The following is a 26988-nucleotide window of genomic DNA, read 5'->3' on the forward strand; positions in this document are numbered from 1 at the left end:
CCATTAATGTACTTTCTACTTCTATGAATTTGCTTATTCCAAACATTTCATATGAATAGATTCATATGGTGTTTGGCCTCATAGGTTTGGCTTCTTTTACCCAGCATAATGTTTTCAGTGTTGCTCCATGTTGTAACTCATATCACTCCTTCATTCTTTTTTGTGTTGTCTGGGTGAACCACTTTTATCCAACCAGTCACCAGTTGATGGACACCTGGGTTGTTTTCACTTTCGACTATTATGAAAAATGCTGCTATGAACATTCATGTACCATATTTTGTCTGGACATACATTTTCATCTCTCTTGGATAGATACCTAGGATACCTAGAGTCACTGGGTCGTATGGTAACTCTATATTCAAGGTTTTTTTTTTTTTTAAGATTTTATTTATTTATTTGACATAGAGAGAGAGATCAAGTAGGCAGAGAAGCAGGCAGAGACCGAGGGGGGAAGCAGGCTCCCAACCAAGCAGAGAGCCCGACACGGGCTCTATCCCAGGACCCTGAGATCATGACCTGAGTCAAAGGCAGGGGCTTTAACCCACTGAGTCACCCAGGCGCCCCCTCTATGTTCAAGTTTTTGAGGAAATATTCATTCTTGTTTCCCAAAGTTGCTGTATCATTTTACATTCCCTCCAGAAGTGTATGAGGACTCTGACTTCTCTATTTCCTTTCCAATACTTGTTGTCGTCTGCCTTTGTTATTATGGTTACCCTAACGGGTGTGAAGTAGTAGCTTACTGTGGTTTTAATTTCCATATTGCTGATTAATAATGATGTTGAGCCTCAGTTCATGTGCATGTTGGCTATTTGTATATCTTCTTAAAAAATGTCTGTTCAAATCCTTTGTCCAATTTGATTGGGTTTTTATTGTAAGATTTTTTTAAATCATGTTCTAGATTCAGTTCCCTTCTTAAATAAGAGTTGCTATATTTTCTCCCATTCTGTGAATTCTTTTCATTTTCTTAATACTGTCCTTTGAAGGAAAAAATCTTAATTTTCAGTACATTCAATAGGTTTTATTTTCTATTGTTATTTGTGTGTTTGACATCATATCTAAGAAACCACCCACTGACAAACCCAAGGTCATGAAGATTTACCACAGTTTCCTTCTAAGACTTCTATAGCTTTAGCTCTTAGTGCTTTGATCCATTTTGAGTTAGTCTTTCTGACTTGTGTGAAGGAGGGGTCCAACTTCACTTTTTTGTGTGTGGGTGTCTAGTTGTTTCATTACTGTCAAAAAGACTATTTTCCCTCTCTAGGAAATACTTCCTAAGGACTAAATTTTCAGAGGCAGTCCCAACATCCTGGTGTCTAATGAGTGACCCACCAACAGAGAATGGCAAGTGCAGATTCAATGGGATAGAGGAGGCAGAAGCCAGATGCTATGGCCTGAAAGTGAACCAGCTGTGAGTAAATGTTCACATTGGTGAAATCTGATAAGGGACATAGAGATAGGTCTCGGGAAACCAACAAGGTTATTGTAATTTCTTGGAATTTAAAGAAAATCTGAGGTCTAATACGAAGTTCCATAGACCCAGAAAAAGTGTCTGAGGGAAGATGTGCATATTTGGATCTTCTGGATCCAATCTGCAGGTATGATATCAAACCAACTGCATCACTGTCTGAGACAGAATCTGCAGAAATGGATACTAAATCGTGGGGGAAAATTGATCTCAAGTATGGGTTTTGCTACCTATGGACAAATAAAACACAGGATCCCTAAGCATGTGTTTCTCACACATGTCTCATGTGACAAGGGGTCACGTGATCACTTGCATCAGAATTCCAGAGTGCTTTAAAAATGTCCACTCTTGGGATGCCTCCCAGACTTAGCGAACTAGGATTTCATGGTGTAAGGTCCAGTTTTAACAAACTCTCCAGGTTTAGAAAGCTCTATAAGACCTTTGTCCACTGTATGGCTGATGATGGGGATGTTTACTAGCCACTCCATTCATAGGATTAGTCAGCCATTCCCTGACACGGTAACTAGAGACCGATTAAGGATATTGCCTTTTGGGCTGTTGCTGGGAGCAACCAGCTACAGATGGAGTTAGAGTATTCTTGGAAGAAACAACTATAAACTGGGTCCATGTTTATCCAAGTAGTGAGGGGGAATACCCCAACCTCTGTTAGCCTCAAACTGTCTTTTTTCAATATTTTTAGGAGGAGCACAGGTGACTGTCAACGAAATTTTGCAATAGCACGATGTATGGTCTAGTGTTTCTTACTTGGAATTAGTGATGTATTTGAGCTGAGTCTTACATCATTTAATAGTTCCTGAAAGTGTTATACTTTAGGAAATTGCCCCCCTCTGCTTCCCCTGTAAACAGCAGTAACAACACAAAAACCCAGACTCAAGCAAACCTAGACACAAGTATCCGAGCTATGTGAAGTAGACCTGTGTCGCTTGAGTTTATCAGAAAATGGACACTGTCCTGGCCAGTGAAAGTAACCAGGGAAAATCTTGCTTCTCTGCCTAAAACATTCACTAGCAGAAAATAAATTTCACCTCATTTCACTAAATAAATCTGAACAAAGGATGTAAAATATTGGTTTGTGGGGGTGTGAAATCCTTTACTTGTTTGGGTTCCTGTGAGCCTGCGTGTAATCCTGACTCTTTGGAATTATTGAATTAAGCAACTGAAATGAGTTTGATTCTAAAAAGTGTTTACTGAGTGCTCACGGAAGACAAAGTTTGTGCCATCATTAAGTTATCAAGAGCAAGAGAGATATTAAATAAGTAACTGAAAATATTCTTGTCCATTTCTGTTTGTGAGGCCTGTGTGTTGATAAACTCATTATAAAATGCTCCCAAATACAGGCTATGTAACACACAAAGTAGATGTTAAAATACAAGTGCATGAAAGACGGAGAAACTTAACATTCATAGATCTCATTTACTTTGAGGTGTCAAGAGTAAAAATATTAGAAATGTAACATACTTAGAATTTTAAGAATAATTCCAAGTTTTCCTAGAGTTTTTATCTGGGATGCAATCTTAGCTTTATTCCCTCCTAACTCACATTGTCAATAAATTACAACATTACTGATATATTTTCTAGGGCTAACGTTGCAGGAACAGTTAAAACGTTAGACAAAAGTGTTAAAATGTTTTAAACACCGTGAATCAGTTAAAAGCATCCGCCCAGATCTTTTCAACTCTTCATTTGTTTCTTTCATATAAATCATTTACATCTTCTTTGCTTTGGTAAAGGGGAATCAGTAATTTACCAATTAAATTTTCTTTATTCCCATTATTCCTGAGTCTGTGTTAAGCTATTGAACTAGCAATGTTTCACTTTTACATGAAAATGAATTCCTAAAATGCGGTGGTGTTTATCCTGAAACACAAGGCAGAACATATGAAATGATAAGATCCAGATGATTTTACAAATTATAAATATGTATAATTCATAATGGTGAAACATACAGCCCTCAGAACCATGCTAACCCTTTATCCTGCAAAGCAGAGGAAAAGCCTTTATAATTTAGAGATGTGATCACCTGTTGATTTTTCTAATGGGTGGTTTTGGCCTTTTAGAGATCTACCAACCTGCTTCTTTGACTTGGAAGCTAGAGGCTGGAAGTAGCATAAAATGTACAGAGAAGCCCAATTTAAGATCTTGGCTATCTTCCATCAGGAAAGGTGTTATATAGGGACCTTTCTTCCTATGGATTTTCTTTTCTTTTTTAAAAATTTTATTTATTTATTTGACAGAGACACAGGGAGAGAGGGAACACAAGCAGGGGGAGTGGGAGAGGGAGAAGCAGGTTTCCACTGAGCGGGGAACCTGATAGGACCCTGGGATCCTGACCTGAGCCGAGGGCAGATACTTGAGGCCTGAGCCACCCACACGCCCCCCCCCCCCCACCATGGATTTTCTTATTACTCACACAGAAACTAGAAGGACCATAATTGGGTGGATTCTATAGTTGTGGTGAGTATGTTGGACTTTGAATCAGACAGACCAGGACTGGAGTCCTAATTCCGTAATCACAGGCTGTGTGACTTGGGCAAAAAGTAAAACTTTTGTTTTCTCTCTATAAGATGGAATCTACTTTGTGAACATGTAAAGATTAAGTGAGAAAGCATATTTTTAAACTGATAAACCTATTACTTAGCCATCAGAAAGGACGAATACCCATCATTTGCATCGACATGGATGGGACTGGAGGGGATTATGCTGAGTGAAATAAGTCGAGCAAAGAAAGTCAATTATCATATGGTTTCACTTATATGTGGAGCATAAGGAATAGCATGGAAGACATTAGGAGAAGGAAGTGAAAATGAAGAAGGTGGGGAAGTCAGAGGAGGAGATGAACCATGAGAGACTATGGACCCCGGGAAACAAACTGAGGGTTTCAGGGAGGAGGCGGTGGGGGGACCGGTTAGCCCGGAGATGGGTTTCATGGAACACTGGGTGTTGTGGGCTAATGATGAATCATGGAGCACTACATCAGGAACTAATGAAGTACTGTACGGTGACTAACACAATATAATAATAAAAAACAAATAAACTGATAAACCAATATGCCATGAGCATAGTTGTATTATTATTGTTGAGAAAGGATGACTAAAAGTGATACATATATATACTTTTAAAAAACACTTTATAATGGGGCACTGAGTGGTTTAATTGGTTAAGCATCTGCCTTTGACTCAGGTCATGATCCCACCTCCTGCGCGATCAAGCCCCCGTCTTCCCTCCTCCACTGTGCTCCCTGCTTCTCCCCCCTGCCTCCTCCACCCCTGCTCCTGCATACGCATGCTCTTTCTTTCTCTCAAGTAAACAAATAGAATCTTTAGAAACCACATTATAGATTTAAAAGTTTTTTTTTACATACATTATTTAAAGGTTTCTAAAGAAGCAAACTCCTTTTAGAGCAGTGCTGGTGAGAGTCTTGTCATTGATTTCAGGAAGTGAAACATACAAGGGAAGATACTTGATTTTACAGAACGAGGTCATTTTATTTAACTAACGGGTGAGCCGAGGTGTTGTGAATTTACAAATTGCCTAGCTTCAGCTGATCTCATTTCCTTATACAGTTATGTTGGCTGTGAGACAAAGGAGAAGGATTTTTCCTAGACCTGTGATCCACTGAGTAGGCTAAACCATTGGCATATGAGGAGATGGTTTCCCTTTTGAAGTTCTCAAGATAAATGCGGCTTAGAGCCCTCTGGGCTTCTTAAGAGATTCGAGAAGCAAGTCCATCTAGACAGCTGGTTGTGCTCTTGCTCTTTCCCTGCGTTATGCACACCTAGACAAATGGAAAGCACAATACAGATCAGGAGAAGCCCAGAAGTGAGTATCAGAAGGTCAACAGAATCGGGATCAAGAGTGACACATTTGACACAAAAGTGACATTGATTCTCCAATGTGAATTTCCAGAGTGACTGAACGATGGAAATCAGAAGTCAGTCTAAAGGACAACCTGACTTAAGAAATCTAGGGCTATTGGATTTTATTGTTTAATTGCAAACCTCATTTTAAGTGAAAGAAATAACTTGCTTTATAGGCAAATCTCTTCTCAGAATTGTGAAGAGAATTGTGAAGGACTTGTTTGTGTTTGGCAGCGGGGGAGACGACTACTGGTCGTTTCATGCAGACTTTGAAGAGGACCCTTGAATTTCAGAAGCAGGCACTGCCAGATTACATCTTTGGCTACACCTTCTGAGTTATTTATTTCTTTCTCTTCGGGCTGGTTATCAGTGACTGCTTCATTGCTCAGAAGTAACGCCCTGCACTCTGTGTTTGAGATGGAATTTACAAATATTTGTTAATTGTGTCTTCTAGGCAGACACTATGCTAAATGTCAGGTGTATAAAATATGGCAAAGCTGTCTTGATGTCACGGAGCACAAACTCCAGGGGCAGTTGGATCCATAGAAAGTTTGTCCACTTAAATTTCTTTTTGTCTCTAATTTATTTCTCTGCATTCAAAAATTCAGACACCTGCTTGGAGATGTATTGGGTGTGGAATGGCTTCTTTTGGTACGAACCCACTTCTTTTCTGTAGTGAATATAATGATAACTTTTATGACAGCTGATGGCTCCTGAGAATCAATAAAGCCAGTTGATGGTTAATGTTTGACCGAAGGTGAGGGGAGAGGCTGGGCCAACAGCTGTGCACAGGGAGTGTTCTCCGGGGAGATTCTCAAGCCCCAGCAAGAGTCTCAACAGCTGAATGGAAGAAAATAACTTTTAAAACCATTTTGTTATTTACTTACAGAAAGGTAAGTGTCGGCATGTCTTAACTATGTTGTTAAGGTACTTCTTCAAGAATGACAAAATAGATGATGAAGGCAGAGTACTTAAGAAGTTGCTGGATAAATTTATTTCCTCGAAGGGTGCTATGTGACTGCAAAGGGAAGGATAGTTTATTCTTGGTGTGACAAGTTTTACCTATGGAGCACAGTATCTTTTTCGGTTTCTTTTCACTAGTCTTCCCAATTTATAAATTTATTTAATGAAATGGCTTCTTGGATCAAGGTTGACAGTGGGATTAAAGGAAAGATGGAATTTGGGGATGTTGAAATGAGTGTTATATCCACTCCTTGCTATTAAAATCTAGAAGTGCCTAGTGCTAAGATGCCCTGGGGCTCTGGATTCTAGAAATCAGAGCTGAAATCTCATTCCTACAAAGTGTCATCTCTCAGATGTGGTATTCAACAAATGAGCATTCTATCTACTTCTCAGAGAATGCGATACAATTTAGGGTTGTTAGGACTGTCTCGGACCCAATGGGGGAGGGGAAAGGCATAGGAGAAAAGAAACCCTTTCTTTAAAGTACTGGATATAAGAACTGAAACCAGAGAGATAGACCTGCCTTCTTACTTGGGAGAGCAAAACTTGCTGTGTGTGTTGGTCAGCTTTTGGTGGATGTTCCATCCACTGACAAGTGATCATTTTGAGATGTCAAGTTGTGTATAGCTCATTGTGTCTTCAAAGCTCCAGCTTCTGCCTCGGTCTTGGTTGTTTCTTTATTATGGGTGACCTTTTGGAGACAGATGCCCTCTGCCATGGGGTGGGGGGGGGTCCTCAGCTGTAGATTGGAAGGGTGATGCATTCTTTGAAATTTTCTTGATTTAATTTTCTTTAAAAACTTAGATGGCATGTGAAAAATAGTTTAAAAGAAAAAGAAAACACATTTAGGTGACAAGGAAAATGGACAATATTCAGCTCTCACCAGGAAATGAAGTATCTTTTGCTGAGTGAGGGTTTATTGCAGACTGCAGGGTGTAGAGTTTATGAGTCTTCAGGGTTGGGCAGATGGGTTAGGCCAGTTTCATCATTTAGTGGCCAGTGGGCACTGAATTGCTTAAGCTCCCTGGACCCTAATTTTCTCATCTATGAAATGGAGATACTTGCCTAACCAAGCAGTTATGAGAATAAATTAAATATGCTTGTAAAAAGTTCAGTATATTGCTTGCATGGGGTAGATGTTCAATGAATGTTAGCTCCCCTCACCTTTAGAAAGTTCAAGTGTTAGGGGTGCCTGGGTGGCTCAGTTGGTGAAGCGTCAGACTCTTGATTTCAGCTCAGGTCATGATCTCAGAGTCGTGAGGAGACGGAGATTTTGTTTTCTCCAGCTTACATTGTTGTAAGAATTCAATATATAATACATATAACATAGAAAATATGTGTTAATTTGACTGGTTATGTTATCAGTAAGGCTTCCTGTCAATCGTAGACTATTAGATGTTAAGGTTTTGGAGAGTCAGAAGTATATGCAGACTTTTGAGTGCACACGGGTTTAGTGCCCCTAACCCTTGAGTTGTATAAGGGTCAACTGGATAAGTCCTCTGGTGAGGTGTGGGTGTGGCGTCCTTTGAAACTTACCTAGATGACTCCTGGGAAAAGTCATTGCTGTTCAAGATGAAGGTTGCATTTCCTGTTCCTTCTCCCTTCTTCCTCTTTTTTTTTTTTTTTTGAAGATATTTTTCATTTACTTTAGAAAGACAGAGAGAGCGCGCTTGTGAATGGGAGTTGAGGCAGAGGGAGAAGATGGGAATCCTCAAGCAGACTTCCTGCAAAATGAGGAGTTCAACAAACTCCAGGACCATGAGATCATGATCTGAGCCGAAACCAAGAGTGGGATGCTCAACCGACTGAGTCACCTGGGCACCCATTTTTCCTCTCTTTTATAAAAAGCAAAATATATGCTGGCAGAAACTAAACTTCCTAATCTGTTGTCAAAAGAACTTTCTGGAAAAGAGAATGTGCCCCCACTTTTCTTCCATGTTAAGAGAGATGACTCTGAGATGGAAAGCTGAGCATGAATCATCGTGTCCCTTTCTCCAAAGGCCTATATACAGGTGCTTTAATGGGTCTTAGTTTACACGGATAGGCATATATAGATTTAATTTTTGGCATAAGATTGGATTCATTCAGAAATCTCTTATCTCAAACTTAGACTGGGGCTCATTCTGTGGTCTACTCATTGATTCAACAAGAGAAAGGTACCTCAGTTTATTACAGAAATATCTATCTACCTATTTGTTACTTGTGAGAACAAACAGAAATGTTTATGGAGGTACACTAAATATTAATGTAATAAAAACATATATACTTAATGGTTGAAGTTGATTTTTCACTTAAGCATATATAACAGCCCAAGATCTACCTGGTTATTGTGTATATGACACAAAGAAAACTCAATTTCTCTTAAAAGATTCTGGAAGACTCACATACTGTGAATCTTCTCATCCATGATAGTCTGAATAAATAACTTCTTACCACACTTTAATTATCTTCAAACATTAAGACTTGTGTTCTTCCAAAAGACAAAGAGCAGTCAAAATGGTAGATTTGTGCCTTTTAAGAATGTTTAAACTAAGGATGAGCACCTCTTCCTCAGAGGGAGTGTTCTGTGCTTGGTTTCTGCAGTCAGACTGACACCCTGTCCTCAAAGTCTCTGAGCTCAGTTTCCTTTCTGTAGGATGATGACAACAGTACCTACCTTACAGGACTATTGTGCTATTTAAATTAAATAAGTTGTCCAAGGTGCTTAACTTGGTACATGCTCATAAAATACTAGCTAATTAAAAAATTTTTTTTTCAACTATACAAAGCTAAGTCATGAGTGAAGTTCATAGGGGCATGGTGTTCTTTATGGAGATAGGATTAAATTTATATTTCTTTGATTCTCTTGCCCATCCCAGTAATCAGTTGTGATCTAACTACAGAGATTGGAAACTGAACCTGTCACACTGCACGACTGCACATTTTTGTCAGGAGAATCCTTGTCTCTGGGCTACTTTATAAATGAGCTAGTACTACAGCAAGTGTCTAGGGATTTTGTTTTGTTTTGTTTTTAATCTCTGTATCTAAACCTGATGGGATGAAATCTAATTCAGATTTACCTCATACTGATTTTCTAAGGACAGAATGTGTGATTTTATTATCTTGACAAAATGCTGATCTGTATGCTTTATAAGTCAAAATAATACATAATACATAATATAATACATGAGGAAACCCTTTGTAAAAAATAATTAAGCCATCTTTTATGAGAAATAGTAATTCCTGTCTTCCTCTTTAGGCCAGGGAAGGCCCTTATGATGTTCTGACGTGTGGAGGAAAGTAAATTCTTCCCTCGCTTCCTCCTGGGGTTTCTGAGGTGTAAATCTGGACACCAGAGGGAATTCAGCACTGACATCCTTGCTGCCAGGCTGCTTGAGATGTCAGGGAAGCACCACCTCTAGATAGCTATCTATTCCCATGAGGGCACCTCCTTCCCTTGACCTCCCCCAACTATCATTTTGTTCAGGGTTGGGCACTCTGTGTGGCTCTGAGGGGAGCTTCCCCTTCCCTCACTCACTTCTAGGGAGTGTTGGGTGGAATGAAATCTAGCCAGGGATAAGCTTAAACACAGGTCTCAAAATATTCCTTAGATCTCCTTTTTTTCTTTAATAAAAATAATTATGGTAGTAATTTGTACTTAAATTGATCATATAGATTTAAAACTTTATAAGTCCTGTTGGTGAGGGGGCCTGCATGTAACTCTCATGAGCTTGTTCATCTGACCTTGAACCTATCGATACAACAAATAATCACCCTCAGTTCTGTATGTGTGTAAATCCAGATTTGCATATACCAAAAAGCTGGCACATCTGTATTACAAAAGCTTAGTAAGAGACTTACATTTGTGTGTTAGGGTGGGGGACCCCCTTCCCTACTTGTCTTCTTTCTTCCAAAATCAGTCTGAAATGCAAGACAGCAGCCTTGCTTTTATGCCTGCCTGTTTATTTCTAGCTTATTAATGGCCACTTTAATTGGGTCTCTAATTTGTCAAGAGTGCAAATCGGTCAGATCTTCCTGTGATTTTTCTAAACCGTAAGAGATATAATTGGTGCCAGAGATTTGCGAGTGAGACCCAAAAGATAGGCATGATTGATTTGAACATTATTTGATGAACAACGGTGTGAGCAGGCTTTTTAATCTGATCTTTATTCCTATTTGGCCTTGCTTTATAATTTATGCTGATGTTAGCAATATACAGTGCAGAGGTACAATAAAGGGTGCACAGGGTATGTAGTGCTGTTTGGTCCTGGTGGTATTATGAATTCTAGTACATCCCCTCCTGCCCACATCACCTATGATATTTGAAAACAAATTTTCTAGTCCTGTCCTCCTGCACCTTCTTTGTTCTTTGGAAATGCATAGTTCAACCTTCGAGCAGGGTAAATTACTTGAATTCAAAGCCCTTAATGCCTTCTATTTTTTTTTTTAAAGGATGAGAGATGACTACGTCTTTTTAAGGTTTGCCTATCATTGAGCTTTTTGCAACGGGGAGAAAAAAAATCAATGCTTGTGTGTTGAGTTATTGAAGGTTTAGAGACCTGGGATGTAGGAATTCCATGTCCTTACTCAGATAAATGGGGAAATGACTAGAGTGTCTAAGAATGCCTCTTGGAGGAATTGGAACCCAGCAGGAGAATTAATCAAGCTTTGACGGGACCCCTGAGATGCCATGGGCACTGCCTGTGTGATAACTGAACACAGGCCTGTCTCTGGCCACCTCTATCCTGCAAGGGCGGTGCCTTGCTCACTCAAAACCAGACTTCCTTGGGGTAAGAGTTCGCTAGGGCTGGCGTAACAAAGTACCACAGATGGGGGTGGCTTGAACAACAAGAATATGTTGTCTCACAGTTCTGGAGGCCAGACGGCCAAAGTCAAGGTGTTATGTTCCGGGGGTTATGAGGGTCTGTTTGTGGCCCCTCCATTCTGCTTATAGATGGCCGTCTTCCCCCGTGGGTCCACATTGTCTTCCCTCCCGGTGTGTCTCTGTGTCTAAATTTCTCCTCCTCAGTGGGGAGTTGGCTTGTCTCTCTCCCTCTGCCCCACTGTTCATGCTCTCTCTCTCTTTCAAATCAGTCAATCAAATCTTTAAAAAAAAAAAAAATGGGTTTCCTGGGTGGCTCAGTTGTTGAAACACTTGGCTCTTGATTTCTGCTCAGGTCATGATCCCAGAGTTGTGAAACTAAGCCCTATGTTGGGCTCCACGCTGAGTGTGGAGTCTGCTTGAGATCCTCTCCCTCCTTCTCCCTCTGCTCCTCCTCTACTCACATTCTCTCTCCTCCTTCAAAAAAAAAAAAAACAAACAAACAAAAAAACAAAAACAAAAACAAAAAACAACCAGAAAGAGAAAGAAAAAAGAGAAATTTTTTGAATTTTTGGAAGGTGTATAATGGATAAAGTGATACCAGATGTCTTGTTATTTTTATGAATAAGAGCACAGGTGTAGAACTAGCCAGGCAGTGTGATCTGAGGCAAATTTCTCAACTTCTTTGATCCTCACCTTTTGATTTTTGCTCTCTAAGAGGCAGATGTTTCCATAGTCTCTGGTTCATAGGGTTTTCATGAGAAATCAGTAAGGTAACACATAGAGAAGTCGCAGCAGGTGCCAGGCAAGTCGTTTTCAGTAAGTGTTAGCTGCTTCTGTACTGTTGTTCAGGCTGGACCCAGATGCAGGGTGCGGGGAGATGTGTATTTTGTGAGCTGTGGTGAATCAGGGCATCAGCCCGAAGCAGCAAGGCCAGCAGCCCTGACTGTGTATTTGTCAGTGGTCCACGGTTAAAAGCAAGTGGTGGTGGCTTTTCAAAATTCCTTCCCCACCCCCCAAAAAACCTTTGACCTGTGTTGCTAAGGATGTGTTTGGCCTCTCAGATAGTTGCCATAGAAACTGTCTGAATTCAGTCCTTGTGCCTCAGGGAAACCCCAACAAATAACACAAATTCCTAGCAGATGGTTGTATCAACCATTTCAGGGAGTTCAGATAAAATGTCACTCCATTATCTAGAAACGTGCTCCAGTCCTTTTCCAAGTGGTGCTGGGGACGAAATCCACCAGGTGTGTGTGGCTTGGTCGTTTTAGGTGGTTTCAGTTGTAAGCTGTGCTTTCCCTCCAGCAATACTAGGATCCAGGATGTGACACCCATTAGTGGGATGATGTCCATGCAAAGAGGAAATAGAGGCAAGGCCTGTCTAAGAGGCTAAAATTCCCTTCAGGCATAATCCCCGCATTAGTGTGGTTTGCCCATATGCCTGGAGATGAAGGCTTTGCCTCACTGCTTCACTGGGCCATGAGGACATTGCCGTGAAGGCTGCTTCTTGGGTTGTCTCATTGTCAGGGCCACCGACAGCCAGGGACTGTGGAGGAGACATTCCGTAGGACAATGTTCAAAGTTCTGGCGAAGCACATGGGGGTGGCAGAATGAATTTTTATTTAACAAACACTGTTTAAAACAGGAACTCATTGAACCCCATAAATCTCACAGGGAGGCACCCTGATCATCCCTGCTTAAGGGTGAGCAGATACAAGTCCGTGAGGGAGCCGGCTGGTCGAACTCCGGGGTCCGTGCTCCCAACAGTGGTACTGTGCTGTAGAATGGTCTGCACATGAATCAAGGAAGCCTAGGTATGGAGGTGGAAAAAGCAATCACCACCATTTCCCCCTGGAAACCTCTCTGTGAGGGATGAGACTAACTGTAAATGACCAAATAAAGGAGAAGTGCATGGCTATGTTCACTTTCCTGATTCCTTAAAACATCCCAGATGGTGGTCTGAGCATCTGACTAAAATAAGGCATTCGTTTTATTTGTATGTGTTTTTCTATCGTTCAGTGTATATGTCTTTGGGAGATTAAAAGCACTGAAAAATCAGTTCCAGAAGAGATGACATGTATCAACCAGTTCTTAACCTGTTTACTGCACAGAAATCTGCCAGCGTATTTAAAAGAGAAGCGACCCTTTTCATTGACAATAAAAATCTGTGACTTTGCATCAAAACAAATCTTTAAATCTCAAATTAGTTTCCTTGAACATTTTATGTTTATTCTGGAAGCTCTTAAAGATTGGGTAAATCCATAGGCTATCTCTCTTAGATAATTAAAATGTTTTAGAATTTAACAAACATCTGTTGAGGGCTTAATATACGCAAGGCATCGCATGACAAGCTGTGAGAGGGTCAAAAAACTTTTTAAAATAAGGCCTCTGCCTTGAAGGATTTTGCTTTCTAGCACAGGTGATAACACAGATACATAAATAAATGTTTTATAAAAATGCCGGTATGAGGGGCTTCGAGAGTAAGACCCTTGTGGCTGGAAATCAGCAAAGATTTCATGAAGGAAGTTTTGGTTTCTAACTCCTTGAAGGCAGACTCTGTATGCCTTATTTGGTTATCCCAGGGCTTAGCACAGAGAAGCTTTTTATAATAATTCAATGCTTTTGAAATCAACGAACAAGTTGTTGGACCCAGGAGGTAAGGTATGACAAGTAGTACGCATAGAAGTGAGGAGGGACAAGCTCAGTCCAACTTCCTGATGCAAATATTGATGGTGCATCCCTTCCAGCTGGCCCTGTGCTGGGTGGGGTAGGCAGCAAGTGTCAAAGCAGGGAGACCGGAAGGCTCAGGGTGCAGAGTCCATCTGGGTAGACTGTGTTACTGAGCGCGGGGAGGGAGTGGGAGAGAAGACTGGAAGACTAAGTTGGGGACCAGTATTTGAAAGCTCTTGAATGCCGAGGAGCTTGAGAAGAATGAGCCCCAAATGTGCCATGAGTGTCTCTATTCCTACTTCTCTTAGAAGCTAATCACGTGCATTTTGCAAGGTCAAAACAAAACAAAACAAAAACAAGTTAGACTGAATAATTTCTTCATTTACATATTTCGTTTTGCAGTATGCTAGAGCCTGGCATTGTTATTTATTTCCATGTGTCTCCCTACCACATCAGCCGTCGAAAGCAGTAGAAAAATGTCTTGTTTGTGTTGAAGATAATGAGCCAATTCTAAAATGATATTTGAACACAACAACCAAATTAATTCTGTTGCAAAAGCTAATTTCTAAACATTCACAGAATTTATGAATTTGACTGTCCTTAAGGATTTTAACCCTAGCTCTTCCTTAAAATATTTAGAGAACCTTGGGAAAGGATGCTTCATGGACTTAGCAGGTAGAAACAATATATACATTTTACATATCTGTTTCTTTGTGCCTACATCCATATCTCTGCAGCTCCCACACTATGTACAGTAGCATAGAAAGAGTTCAAAGAGGTTTGGGTCTTTGGGATCTGACAGGTCTGGCTGGAAGCAAGACAACCGTCCCTGCCTACTTATGTACTGGGTGAATCACTTAACCTTGAACCTCCATGTCCTTCTGTATAAAATAAGTATAACATTTCCTAACTCATTGTTTCTGTGAGAAACTGACACATTTATTATTGAGCAATTGGTATGTATTTTCTGTTTGAGGAAACTGAGGCACGGGGAAATTAAGTGGTATAACCATGGCAGCACAGCTAGTGAAAGGCAGAGCTGGGTTTCTGGTCCAGGCTTTCTGACTCAGAATCCACTGACCATATACTATTTGCAAAGGCCCCTCCCCATGTCTACCTCATAGCTGATACTTAATAAATGCTTTATTTCTATCTTTATCTCCCAGGGCATTTGTGGCATTTGTGCGGCTAAAACAGGATGAACTTTTTCAAGTACAAATATAAGCTATCCAAATGCAAAGAATTAAAAAAATTTCAAGGGCTACATTTTTAGGGTGGTTTGAACTTCAGTAACCATTTACCACTTTTTCATGCTGATTATATCAATAAGTTAAAGGAGGGCATATTTTGCATGGGGCACTGGGTGTTATACACAGACAATGAATCTTGGAACACTACGTCAAAAGTTAATGATGTATAGTGACTAATAAAACATAATAAAAACTTCAATGTAGAAAAATGTAAAAAAAAAGAAAGAAAAAGATGAAACAGGATTGTCCTTAATCCCTAGAGATAACGAAGTGATTGGAATTTTAGTGAAATGAGTGCATTTCTCATTTTGTCGATTTTTGGTATTGTTTTGGCAGTCCAGTACCATGACAGGCAACAACCTTGCTTTATAGGCCATGTAGAAAATTTATGTCAGAGCTTAAAATCAGTTAGTCATGAGGTATCTCAGGGTGAAAGTTGTAATTTCTAAAAACTGTGAAGCCTCAAGAAAGAAAAAAATAATACCGAGCAGAAAAGAATAAGGACAGAATTTGGATTCTTATTTGGTTATTTGATTGTTTTTGGAGTAATACAAAGTATGCTTTTTCCTTAGGGGTATTGCCTAGTTAACAACAATGTTTAGAAGACCAAAGTCTGGCTGGTGAGGTCTTTGAATGAAGGACTCTGAACATTCTTGGGTTCTTTCTGCTTGAGGAATCTCATGTATTTGCAGCTTTGCATCAGAACCTCTAAAATGTTAGTATCTAGTTATTCTGGCATTTGCCAAAACATATCTTTCTCATGTGTATAATAAAAGTAAAGACTTTACTTCTTTTCTATCATTTAAGACCTGTAAATGGAGAAGATTATAATAAAGTGAAGCAGTTAAAGAAATGGAATTACCATGAGCTTCCTTTGAGACTTGTGGGTTCCTGTGCATAAGGTATTGTGAAGCTTCTGGAAGACTGGGTTATTCCCTAAAAAGAAGAAGCTGTCTTATAACTGGATATTGTCCAGTGATCCTTTCTGGCTGGAAAGATGTGATTTTAACAGACTGGTAACTAATTGCTTTTAATCTCTGGTTTATTCACAGGAGTTTCAGTACAGAAAACCACAATGATGCAAGCCCAACTGAATTGCTTGTGTCTCCTTATGCTTTATTTGGTAAGATGTTCGTTATTTAGTTACTAGAGTATTTTCTGATGTTTTCTATCTCATATCAGGGAAACAATAATTATTATGACTTAAAAAAAGTCTGTCAAAATTAAATTGTATACAAAGGACCCGTAGTTTGTCCTAATGTGGTATTTACAGTGAAATGGCTACAAGTCATATGTCTATCCTTCAACCAGGGAGGTACTTTTTCTCAGCTCTTAAAAGCCAGTACCATTTAATGGGCCAGGTTTAAAACAAATCTAAATCATACTTAGACCTTCATGTACAGCTGAGAGAACTAGAAAGAAAAGTATACTGAAGCATAAATTAGTATTTGTAAAAGTGTATTTGTATATATAGTCTGTGTATGTATGTGTATATTAGTTTATTTCCCTTAATCTTGGCTTTTTTTTTTTTTTTTTTACTTTGACCATGAAAAAGTACCACTGAAATATTAAGAAAAGCATTTTCTCTATTTCCAACCCTGTTCTGCTCTGTGCTTTTCTTCCCATATATGGTTTGGAGTTTTCTGGTCAGAGTTGTCTTTAGCCGTTTGTGGAGCCAACTCTCTCAATGACAGGCTTCTACAGGTTAGAGCTGGATGGAACCTAGAGAGACCCAGCCCTCAATCTTGGGTAGATAGTGAGGTGCCAACTTTGTTTTATTCATGAGGCTCACAAAGATCATATACTTGCCCAACAATCCATTGTGTTATGAAGCAAGCTTATGGGGAAGGATTTGGTTCTCTTAGAAGGAAGTTACTAGATCCTCACATCTCAAATCATGGCTCCTTTCTTCTGGGACCCCAAAATAACATTGAATTCTGAGTTCCTGAGAGCCCTCTAGAGCCCTCGCTGTTTAGAATATTTATAGAATGAAATAGAGCCAATCTCATAAACCTAGCAGAGCCTTCCTCCTGGGGGTGGGGCAGGGAGCTACAGTTCACATTTTATGAACAATGTGCCTCTGCACAGACCTGGGGCTCAAAGCTTGTCACTAGGACTGTATAAGAACTAGGTCAAACATCCCCTCTTGACTTCTCTCCCTTCTCATCCCTCAAATGTCCTTACCTATCTGTATTATCACAGCGTAGTAGTGAAGTCAGTCCTGGGTACAAAACAGGCACTGCCACTTCTCATGATAGGAGCTTGGGTGAGTAACTTAAGCTCTGAACCTCAGTTTTCTGCCCTGTGAAATGAATCTAATAAGAGTACTTGCCTTATTGGTTGTTGTGGCAATTAAATGAGACAATGCATTTATAAAGCCCTTGTATCAGTAGCAGGCACAGTCTAAGCACTGGAAAAATATTGACTATTATTATTATTGGCTGTTACTATTATTACTATAGCATTTTACCTTTATTTTTTTTTTTTAAAGTAGACTTCACACCCAGCATGGAGCCCAATGGGGACTTGAACTCATGACTTTGAAATCAAGATCTGAGCGGAGATCAAAAGTCAAACACTTAACTGACTGAGTCACCCAAGTCCCCTGTACTGCAGCATTTTAAATAGTCAGTGTCTACACTCATATGGACTTTGACTTCCATGAGGAGGACTATCTTTTCATCATGTTTTGTAGCCTCATTACATAGCACCATGCCAGGGGTAGGGTAGAAATTCAATACATAATTATGGACTTATATTAGGAAACAATGAGATCTAGGAGAAGATTCTGTCACAATAATTTGATATTAGTGGGCTTATCTTGTCGGAGAATGGGACATGCATGTTTTTTTTTTCCTGAATGAAAGATGGGATGTGATTTTTCCTTTTCTCCAATCTCAACGCAGTGGGACTTCTACCTAGAGAAAGAAATAGTGTCCAAAGCCCCGCTGGAAGCAAGAGCCTTTCCCCGGACATAGCCATGTGCGCATATGTGTCTGGTGGTGGGAAGTGGGGGGGGGGGTGCTAGCTGTGGGGTGGGATCATAGGGGCATTAGGATGGAGTCACTTCTCTCTCCTGCCTCCATTCATCCCTGCTTCCAAGCCCTCTCATATGAAGACCGGAAGTCTAGTTGGAGCTTTCCTTCAGCATAAGGCTTTATTCAGCAGAGATAGCGATGTAAAATGCTTGCCAGTCTTTTATCCCATACTCCCAGTGTCTCTCCTGTTCTTTTCTGAGCACTGGTTTCCACAGGGGTGAGAAACACTGCATGAATATATTGCAAGGGCACTAAAGAGAAAGCGAGTGAGTGATCCGGGCTTGGGAAAGGGTGCTGAATAGGGAGGCAGAGAAATCCAGGAGAAGCCACCTACTTTAGAGTTTTGCCTGGGACTATACTTTCTCTAGAAGGAAGAAGAGTTTGGTGGCATAAATACTTTCTAATCCCTGCAGAGAAGTCTTGCTGGAGAGTGTGATGAGGACGGCTACCAGGCAGGCAGCTCTGGCAGCCGCGTGTGTCCTTTGCCAGCCAGGAAGGCAGGATAACAGTGAGGCTCAGAGTTGGGGCTTGGTGGTTTAGCAGAGCTGGTTTCATCCCACATTATCTGTCTCTGCTGTGGGACTTCTCTGGAGATACTCAGAATCGGAAGAAATGATATGTGTGTGTGTGGTGGGGGTGGGGGGGTGTCTAGCCGCATAACTGTTGCACAGGAACCATTAAGAAGTGTCCGTTCCGTTCCCTTGCCTTCTTCCTTCGATCTCTTTGTGCAAGATGGTGGGCATTATCCCTTCAACTCCTGCACAGACCCTCTTTTTCTTTCACAAGCTCCCCCCACACCGTCCTTCCCAGTTCTGGCAGTATGACTTGATGACTCATGACACACGCAGGCGCAGTTTGAAATCTTTATAGCTCAGATAGCCACGTTAATGACAAGAAGGGAGATTTGCTGCCCTGTTACAAGAACTCAACTTTGAACCTTGCCACTGAGAGAGACTGACTAATGCGAGTTCCGTCCGGATGCCCTTGCGGACTGGTGTGAACTGCTGAATGACTGGCCCTTGCTGACGTGAGCTGAAAGCTGACGAAGGCAGTTTGCTGTTAACTAGTGGCCTCACAGGAAGGGCCATCCTTGTCCTGTACCAACCGTGGCAGTGCCTGGACATCTGTCCCCAGCTCTTGTGTTCCGCCCTCCAGAGGTGTGGAAAAGAAGTACAGGGGAGAAAGAGACCCCAGAGCACGATAGTCCCTAAAAGGAGTTATGAGCTAGAAGTCTATAAAATTATTTTGTCAGTTAGGAATGCTTTTGGTATAGGCAACAGGAAGTTCAGCTTTGGAGCAGCTCTAGTAAGGAGAGTTCATTTTCCTCAGATAACAAGAAGCCTCAAGTGGGCAGCCCAAGGTGGGTTCTGCATTTCTGTGATATTACCAGGGACTTGAGCTTCTTTCTCGTGGCTCCCCCAATATTTGAGCTGGTTTGTCCCCTCATGGTTTCATGAGGACCACCACAGCCATAAACATGAGGTCCGTTGTCTGAGCAAGAGCAACAGGGAAGGGGGTGGCAAATTCAGCCACATCTGTCCTTCTTAATTGGGAAAATAAAAACTTGACCAACCCTCCCCACCCCCCGCCCCATAGCAGCTGTCACCTTTTGTTTCATGAACCAAAACTGGGTCATTTGGCTGCCCTGATAGCTGCAGGGGAGTCTGGAAAAGAGACCTCTTGGCTTTTCAAGGGAGGGGAAACAAGCATCAGGTATTGGTGCCGAGTCCCTCATTCTAGAGGGTGTTCTCTCTGGGTGGGTTGATGGCTGGCTGAGCTCCCCGTGTGCTGCCTGTCATGTTCAGCTTCACTGTAGAGCGACATTTGTGGTAGGAGATGGAGAGTGGCAGGGGCTGCTGTGGTAAGTTCCCCATCCTCCTGGGCTGGGAATGGTGAGAGTGATGCCCCTGTATTCCTGCCAGGTTGTCCTGGCCATTTTTTGCTCTCTTTGGTGGGTGGTGGGGCATGGTGGCTGAGAGCACCCATAGCAGAGTCATAGGTTCGAATCCTGCTTCCTGTCTCTACCTTGGCAAATTGCTTCACCTCGCAGCGTCTTAGTCTCATCGCCTGTAAAACAGAGCTAACAGTAAGAATGTGTCCCCAGGCTGTTGTAGGATTAACTGCTTAGGACTGATCAGGCATAGCACATACCAATTTCTCTTCTCCCTGTCCCAGCTACCACATACTGCTACTCCAGCCTGGATTTGGGGGTCTGCAGAGTCTGCTTGCCTGTCAAGTTCAGGGGCTTTGGGCTTTAGAAACATCGTAGGGTTACTGTTTGAAGTAAACGTTTTGTTTTCTTTTTTTTTTTTTTTCTTCCTATATGAGTATAAATTGTTAATCAAATGTTAAAACTGTGTTTCTTGAAGTCACAGTTCAAATTCAGATTCAGATTTGATTAAAATCTACCATGGAACAGTGTGCTGAGTAAGCACTGGGCTTAACACATCTACATATTTCTCTCCCTTATAAATTCAGTTGTTCTTGAAGTGACTGTGAACTGTAGGGTACTGGCAATCTGCCAGAAATGTTCTTATAAACTAACAGGAGTAGAGGAGAGGGGATTGAAGGAGCTGATATAAAGCTGTTGGGTATGTAGAAGGCAGAGTGGCATTGTGGGAAGATAGAAACTTCTTTTCCGTCAGATCCCTGTGTGTGTGCCCCATCAGCCACTTATAGAATTTATTTTGGGCAAGTAACCTCACTTCCATGAGCCTCACTTGTAACATGGGAGCATTAATATTCTCCCCACAGGGTGATTGCTGGAACGGTCGAATGAGAAAAACAGCACAAGGCTCGTGGCAAGCCCTCTTGACATCGTAGAAGCTCAGTAATATCCCAAATCTCTTTCTACCTGTTTTGACTATATTTTGCATTGTTTTGAGCTAGGTTAGAATCATGTGTTTCCTGTATCAGTCCTGGAAGCAAGAGGCATGTGTCTATTCATAAGGACGGGTATGCCAATTATCTCTTTATCTTTCCTTTTTTTTTTTTTTTTTTTTAACAGACAACTGGATATAGCCAAGAGAGGAAGTTTAGTGGACCCCTGGAACCCATGACCTTCTCTATTTTTGAAGGCCAAGAAGCAAGTCAAGTCATATTCCAGGTAATGGCTCCTCTTGATCACTGTTATCTTGATTTTATAGGCTCTCACAGTGGACTTTACTCCTTAATCTACTGTATAGCAGGAAATAAAATAGAGGCATGGCAGATCTCATTATAAAGAATGATTTCAGAAGCTCAGTTAAACAGAGAGATGGGTGACCTCGGTCTTGTGAGAGGTTGTGCATGGCATTCTCATTCAGACTTCTTCAGTTGTGTCTCGGGGGAGTGCTCCTATCCCTGGGGTGGGGAGCTTGGTGCCTCTAGGTTCTGCCTCTCCCCTAGGGTGGGAGTGGAATGGCCATCTTACTATCTGTCTATCCAACGAGGATGCTGCTTGGAGCACTGGAAGAAGCAGGTTCTTTGGAGTAGCCCTGGAATGGTAGCTTTTCCTTACTTGCTCCTCTGAACCCATCCCTGGGCCCTTGTCTATGGGTTGACCATGCTGGGAGGTGGTTATCTCCTATAGTCAGAAAACTGAGAAAAGCATCAGATTGAGGGGTGGCCTGTAGATTGGAGTAAGATACCCCAGCTTTCAAGGACACTGAAAAAATCCTGGAAATATAATGGGGAGAGAGAAGAACATACTCCTGAATTTACCAGAAGTTTGCTGGGAAGTCCACTTGGACTTGGAATGGTTGAAGATGGTTTGATGAGCCTTTGGGGGTGTGCCCATGACCTCCACCCCAGGTACTGTGGGAGCAATGGAGGGTTGCTGGACTACCTCTTAAGGGGGATGCCTTCAGTTAATGGCCAAGTGTTTGTCTTGTTGGGCAGTTCTGTGTACAGAGGAGAGACTGAAGTCTGCCTCATTCCCTTTTTTTTTTTATTATTATTTTTTTAAAAAGATTTTATTTATTTGACAGAGAGAGATCACAAGTAGGCAGAGAGGCAGGCAGAGAGAGAGGAGGAAGCAGGCACCCTGCTGAGCAAAGAGCCCAATGTGGGACTCGATCCCAGGACCCTGAGATCATGACCTGAGCCGAAGGCAGCGGCTTAACCCACTGAGCCACCCAGGCGCCCCGCCTCATTCCCTTCTTTCATTTGGTACCAGGTTAGTGCCGGGGGCCCCAGAGTGCCTCTGTCCACCTGGTCCTGTAGTGTATTACAGAGGCCTTGACCTCTCCACTCAGGGAAGTCATGCACTGAGGGAATAGCCAATGCTTCAAGAGCTCTGGAGTCTGAGAGGAATTCACTTGGTGAGGAAGGGAGAGAAGAGGAGCTCAACAGAGGCACCGCATGGACACCTGCTCTGTGCTGCCAGAGGGAAAAGCACGTACGGAGGATGGGGAGTATCGAGTAGGCGTTCTGTGAGCACAGGTCCACGTTCTAGGGAACGGAATCAGGACCACAATGCCCCAGTCACGAACCTCACAGTACCTGGCTGGATAGCATGATTTCAGTCTCTAAGGATCCCATCCCTTGGGCTGCTTTTCTTCCTTCTTGGTTCTTTTTCCATTGGCCAGTTTACAAAGTCTATCTCTTTTTGGCCAGAAATGATAGCCCAGTTACCATGGCTGAATGTTTCCTATTTATGGGTGAGTGTGTTGGAGTAGAGGAGTAGGAGATGAAGGGGATTTCCTTATGAAGATCTCAGAATCTCTGCATTAGAAAAGACCAAGGAGACTTTTGGTACCAACTGCTTGTTTTATAGATAGGGAAACTGAGGCTTAAATAAGTTAACAGCAGAGCTGAGGTTAGAACACACCATGCCCTGTCCATCTTTGTATGTGGAGAGGATGCAGCAAACCCAGCCATGGTAAGATGTGTTTCGAACTCCTCTTTACAGTGGTGGGGGCAGTGGTACAGATCCCCTCATTTCGCACCAGTATTCTTGCCTGGAGTTTGGGAGACACAAAGCCAGCTCATTGCCCTGTGAGACTGGTCCTTGGGTTAGTAAGAGATCTTAAAAAACAAAACAAAACAAAACAAAAGAACTAAACAGCCACAGACGTCCTTCATTGAGGATTTACAACTAACTCCAGCTCAGTATTCTAGGGGTTTCCAGATCATAAGATAGCATAATATAAATCTGAGCTAGGTCATTTTTTTCCTCTTTCTAATGAGATTTAGCTTATACATCATAACGTTTACCTTTTCAAATGCACAAATCATTGATTTTTAATATACCACAAAGATGTGCAACCATTAACACTATCTGGTTCTAGAACATTTTCATCAGCCTCAGAGTAACAGTCCCCATTTTCCTCTCTTCCTCGCCCCTGGCAAACACAAATCTACTTTCAGTACCTGTAGATTTGCTTATCTGGACATTTAATGTAAATAGAATCATACATGTGGACTTTTTGTGTGGTTTCTTTTCCTTAGCATGTTTTCAAAGTTCATCCATATCATAGCAGGTTTTAAAACTTCATTCCCTTTTTGTAGCTGAATAATATTCCATTGTATGGAAATATACCACATTTTGAATAGCCATTTATCAATTGATGGACATTTCTGGCTATTCTGAATAATGCTATTATGGACAATCATATACAACTTTTTGTGAGGACATGTTTTCAACTCTCTTGGATATATACCTAGGAGTGGAATTGCTGGATCACAGTTAACTCAATGCTTAACTTTTTGAAGAACCGTGAAACTGTTCTTCAAAGCAACTGAACTATTTTACATTCTTGCCAGCATTGTTTACAAGTTCCGATCTCTCTACATCCTTGCCAATGTTTGTTTTTATCTGTGGTTTTTAAAAAAGATTTTATTTATTTGATAGAGATCGCAAGTAGACAGAGAGGCAGGCGGGGTAGGGGGGTGAGAAGCAGGCTGCCCGCCAAGCAGAGAGCCTGATGTGGGGCTCAATCCCAGGACCCTGGGATCATGACTTGAGCCGAAGGCAGAGACTTTAAACCACTGAGCCACCCAGGTGCCCCTTTATCTGTGTTTTTTAATTACAGCTATCCTCATGGGGGTAAAATAGTATTATTTTTGTCTTTGCGGTTTGGGTTTGCATTTCCCTAATGACTAATGATGTTGAATATCTTCTCATGTGCTTAGTAATGCTATATAATTGTTTTTATATGTGGCTAGATTCAGTTTGCTAGTTGAAGGTTTTTGCATTTATATTCATAAGAAATATTGGCCTGCAGTTTTATTGGGTTATCTCCTGATTTGCATATCAGGATGATACTGTCCTCCTAGAGTGAATTGGGACATATCCTTTACTTTTTGGTAACATTTGTGAAGATTTGGTATTAATTTTTCTTTATGTGTTAAGTAGAATTTGCCAGTAAAGCCAACTGATACTGGGCTTTCTTTTGTGTAAAGTTTTTTGATTACTAATTCAATCTCTTGTTACAGTTTTATTCAGATTTCCTATTTATTTTTTACTCAGTTTTGATAGTTTCTGCTTGCCTAAGAATTCATCCATTTCACTGAGGTTGTCTCATTTGTGGGGAAATAATTACTTATATTCTCATTAATCCTTTTTAGCTCCATAAGGTAGGTAGCAATGTCTCCTTTTACATTCCCAATTTCATTTACTTCGATCTTCGTTTTTTTTCTCATTTTTAATTATTGTTAAAGTTTTATTTGTTTTATATATATATAGAGAGAGAATGTAAGCAGGGGGATAGGCAGAGGGAGAGGGAGATTCAAGCAGACTCCTCTCTGAGTTCAGAGCCTGATGTGGGGTCTAATCTCAGGACACTGAGATCATGACCTGAGCTGAGTTGGATGCTTAACGAACTAAGCTGCTCAGGTACCCCTATATTGGAGATTTTCAATGCCCCTAGGGTTATCTTACAATCCAGATGAACTCTTTAAGTATTTTGGTCAGCTTCTTGTTTGTGTCAACTTTTATCACTGCCTCAGGCAACTGCAATTTTAAACAATTGCTGATGATTATTTCTGACAAATTTCCCAAGAGAAAAACTATTTGTAGTGAGTGAACTATGAGGTCAGATAAAGACAAGACCTTTGAGTAGGTGTTTCCAGGGAACTCTGGATAGGTCAGATAATAACAGTTGTCTGGGAATGGGGATTTGGGGAAATTCCAAACCCTTTCTGCCCCCTCCATAGTACTGTGGCTGTGAAGCTGTTGGATTCTGCATATCTTGAGAAAGGACAATGGAATTAGGGCAAGTCAAAGTAATCATAATGTTTGGTTCTTACTGATCGTAATTTTCTTAAATAAATACTCCTTGAGTCTTGCAAGCATTCGGTTAATTTCCAAGGTTCTGAAAATGTTAATATTTATTTACAATTTATTTTTCAGTTTCTCATTGCTTTTATGGAGGAAAAGTTTTTTTATTTTTTTAAAAGATTTTATTTATTTATTTGACAGAGATCACAAGCAGGCAGAGAAGCAGGTAGAGAGAGAGGGGGGGGGAAGCAGGCTCCCCGCTGAGCAGAGAGCCTGATGTGGGGCTCGATCCCAGGACCCTGAGATCGTGACCTGAGCTGAAGACAGAGGCTTTAACCCACTGAGCCACCCAGGCACCTGTAAAGGATTTATTTATTTATTTATTATTATTTAAAACATTTTTTTATTTGACATACAGAGATCAAAAGAAGGCAGAGAGGCAGGCAGAGAAAGGGAGAGGAGGAAGTAGGCTCCCCGCTGAGCAGAGAGCCCAATGTGGGGCTTGATCCCAAGACCCTGGGATCATGACCCTAGCTGAAGGCAGAGGCTTAACTCACTCAGCCACCCAGGCGCCCCTGGAAAAGTTCTTTTTCAGATCCTCATTACATCTTTCCCATGATATCCTTAAAACACAAAATAGTAACACCTTTATTTATTATATAAACAATATAATATCAACAAGCAAACACAAAAAAAGTATTCACCCAGTTCTACCCACTTAACACATTAACTATTATCTTACCCATATAACCATCTAACCATATCTTACCTACTGACATGAATGCTTTTGTTACTATTACAATCATAGTTCAGATTTATTATTATAGTCTCCTTTTGTTACTTTCCATAATATCATTTTTTCTTATGCTGCTTCATAATTTATAGAATAAACATTTTAATAATTAATGTTCTATCAACTTTATGTATTGGAATAATTTTTTCACCTTTAGTTTTTGATCATTCAGGAGTTTTCAACTTTCCAGTATTATAAATAAGGCTACTTATACTACAAGCATGTAGTTTAACTTCGAAAAAATATTTCTTTAGGATAAATTCTGCTTAGTGATGTTTGCTATCAAAGGTTACATTCTATACCTCAAGTGATTCCCAAAGGGAACTTTGTGTTAATTTACTTTCCTTTAATAATATGTTCTTTATATCTTTTACAATATTGGTTGTTATTGATTTTTATTTATTAATAACAATTATAAAAATGTGTTAAAATTATTAATGAGGTTGAACTAACTTTTACGTCTGCTCTATTTTGTGTGAATGTTTTATTCTTGTGGTCTTAAAAGCACCATATTATTATTCCATGAGTAATTATTGACATTTTCCTCCCTTCTGAAAAAGTAACTAAGAGATTGTCATATAGAATTTTATCAAGTTAAAGACACTTTTTAAAAAAAAAGTTTTATTTTTTATAAACATATATTTTTATCCCCAGGAGTACAGGTCTGTGAATCGCCAGGTTTACACACTTCACAGCACTCACCAAAGCACATACCCTCCCCAATGTCCATAACCCACCCCCCTTCTCCCAACCCCCCTCCCCCCAGCAACCCTCAGTTTGTTTAGTGAGATTAAGAGTCACTTATGGTTTGTCTCCCTCCCAATCCCATCTAAAGACACTTTTAAATTGTTTTCCTTAATATTAAAATGTCTTAATCTTTGTCAAAATATTTAGAAGTATCAGATGACATTTTTTAAATTTTTATTTTT

General features: G+C 40.7%; 1 protein-coding gene across 5 annotated transcripts in view; it reads left to right on the forward strand.

Moving 5' to 3' along the window:
- The window catches only part of CDH17 (cadherin 17), a 128739-nt gene that overhangs the window by 48051 nt on the left and 53700 nt on the right, over window positions 1-26988 (forward strand). For 4 of the 5 annotated variants that reach the window (XM_059166023.1, XM_059166027.1, XM_059166022.1 and 1 more), the window contains exons 2-3: window positions 16080-16150; window positions 21073-21171. In XM_059166023.1, the coding sequence (XP_059022006.1) occupies window positions 16080-16150; window positions 21073-21171 (170 nt within the window). Of the gene's footprint in view, window positions 1-6108; window positions 6237-16079; window positions 16151-21072; window positions 21172-26988 lie in introns of those variants that run through there. The other variant, XM_059166024.1, reaches the window with a different exon arrangement.

Source organism: Mustela lutreola, chromosome 3 (assembly GCF_030435805.1).
Source record: "Mustela lutreola isolate mMusLut2 chromosome 3, mMusLut2.pri, whole genome shotgun sequence".
Classification (NCBI taxonomy): Eukaryota; Metazoa; Chordata; class Mammalia; order Carnivora; family Mustelidae; genus Mustela; species Mustela lutreola.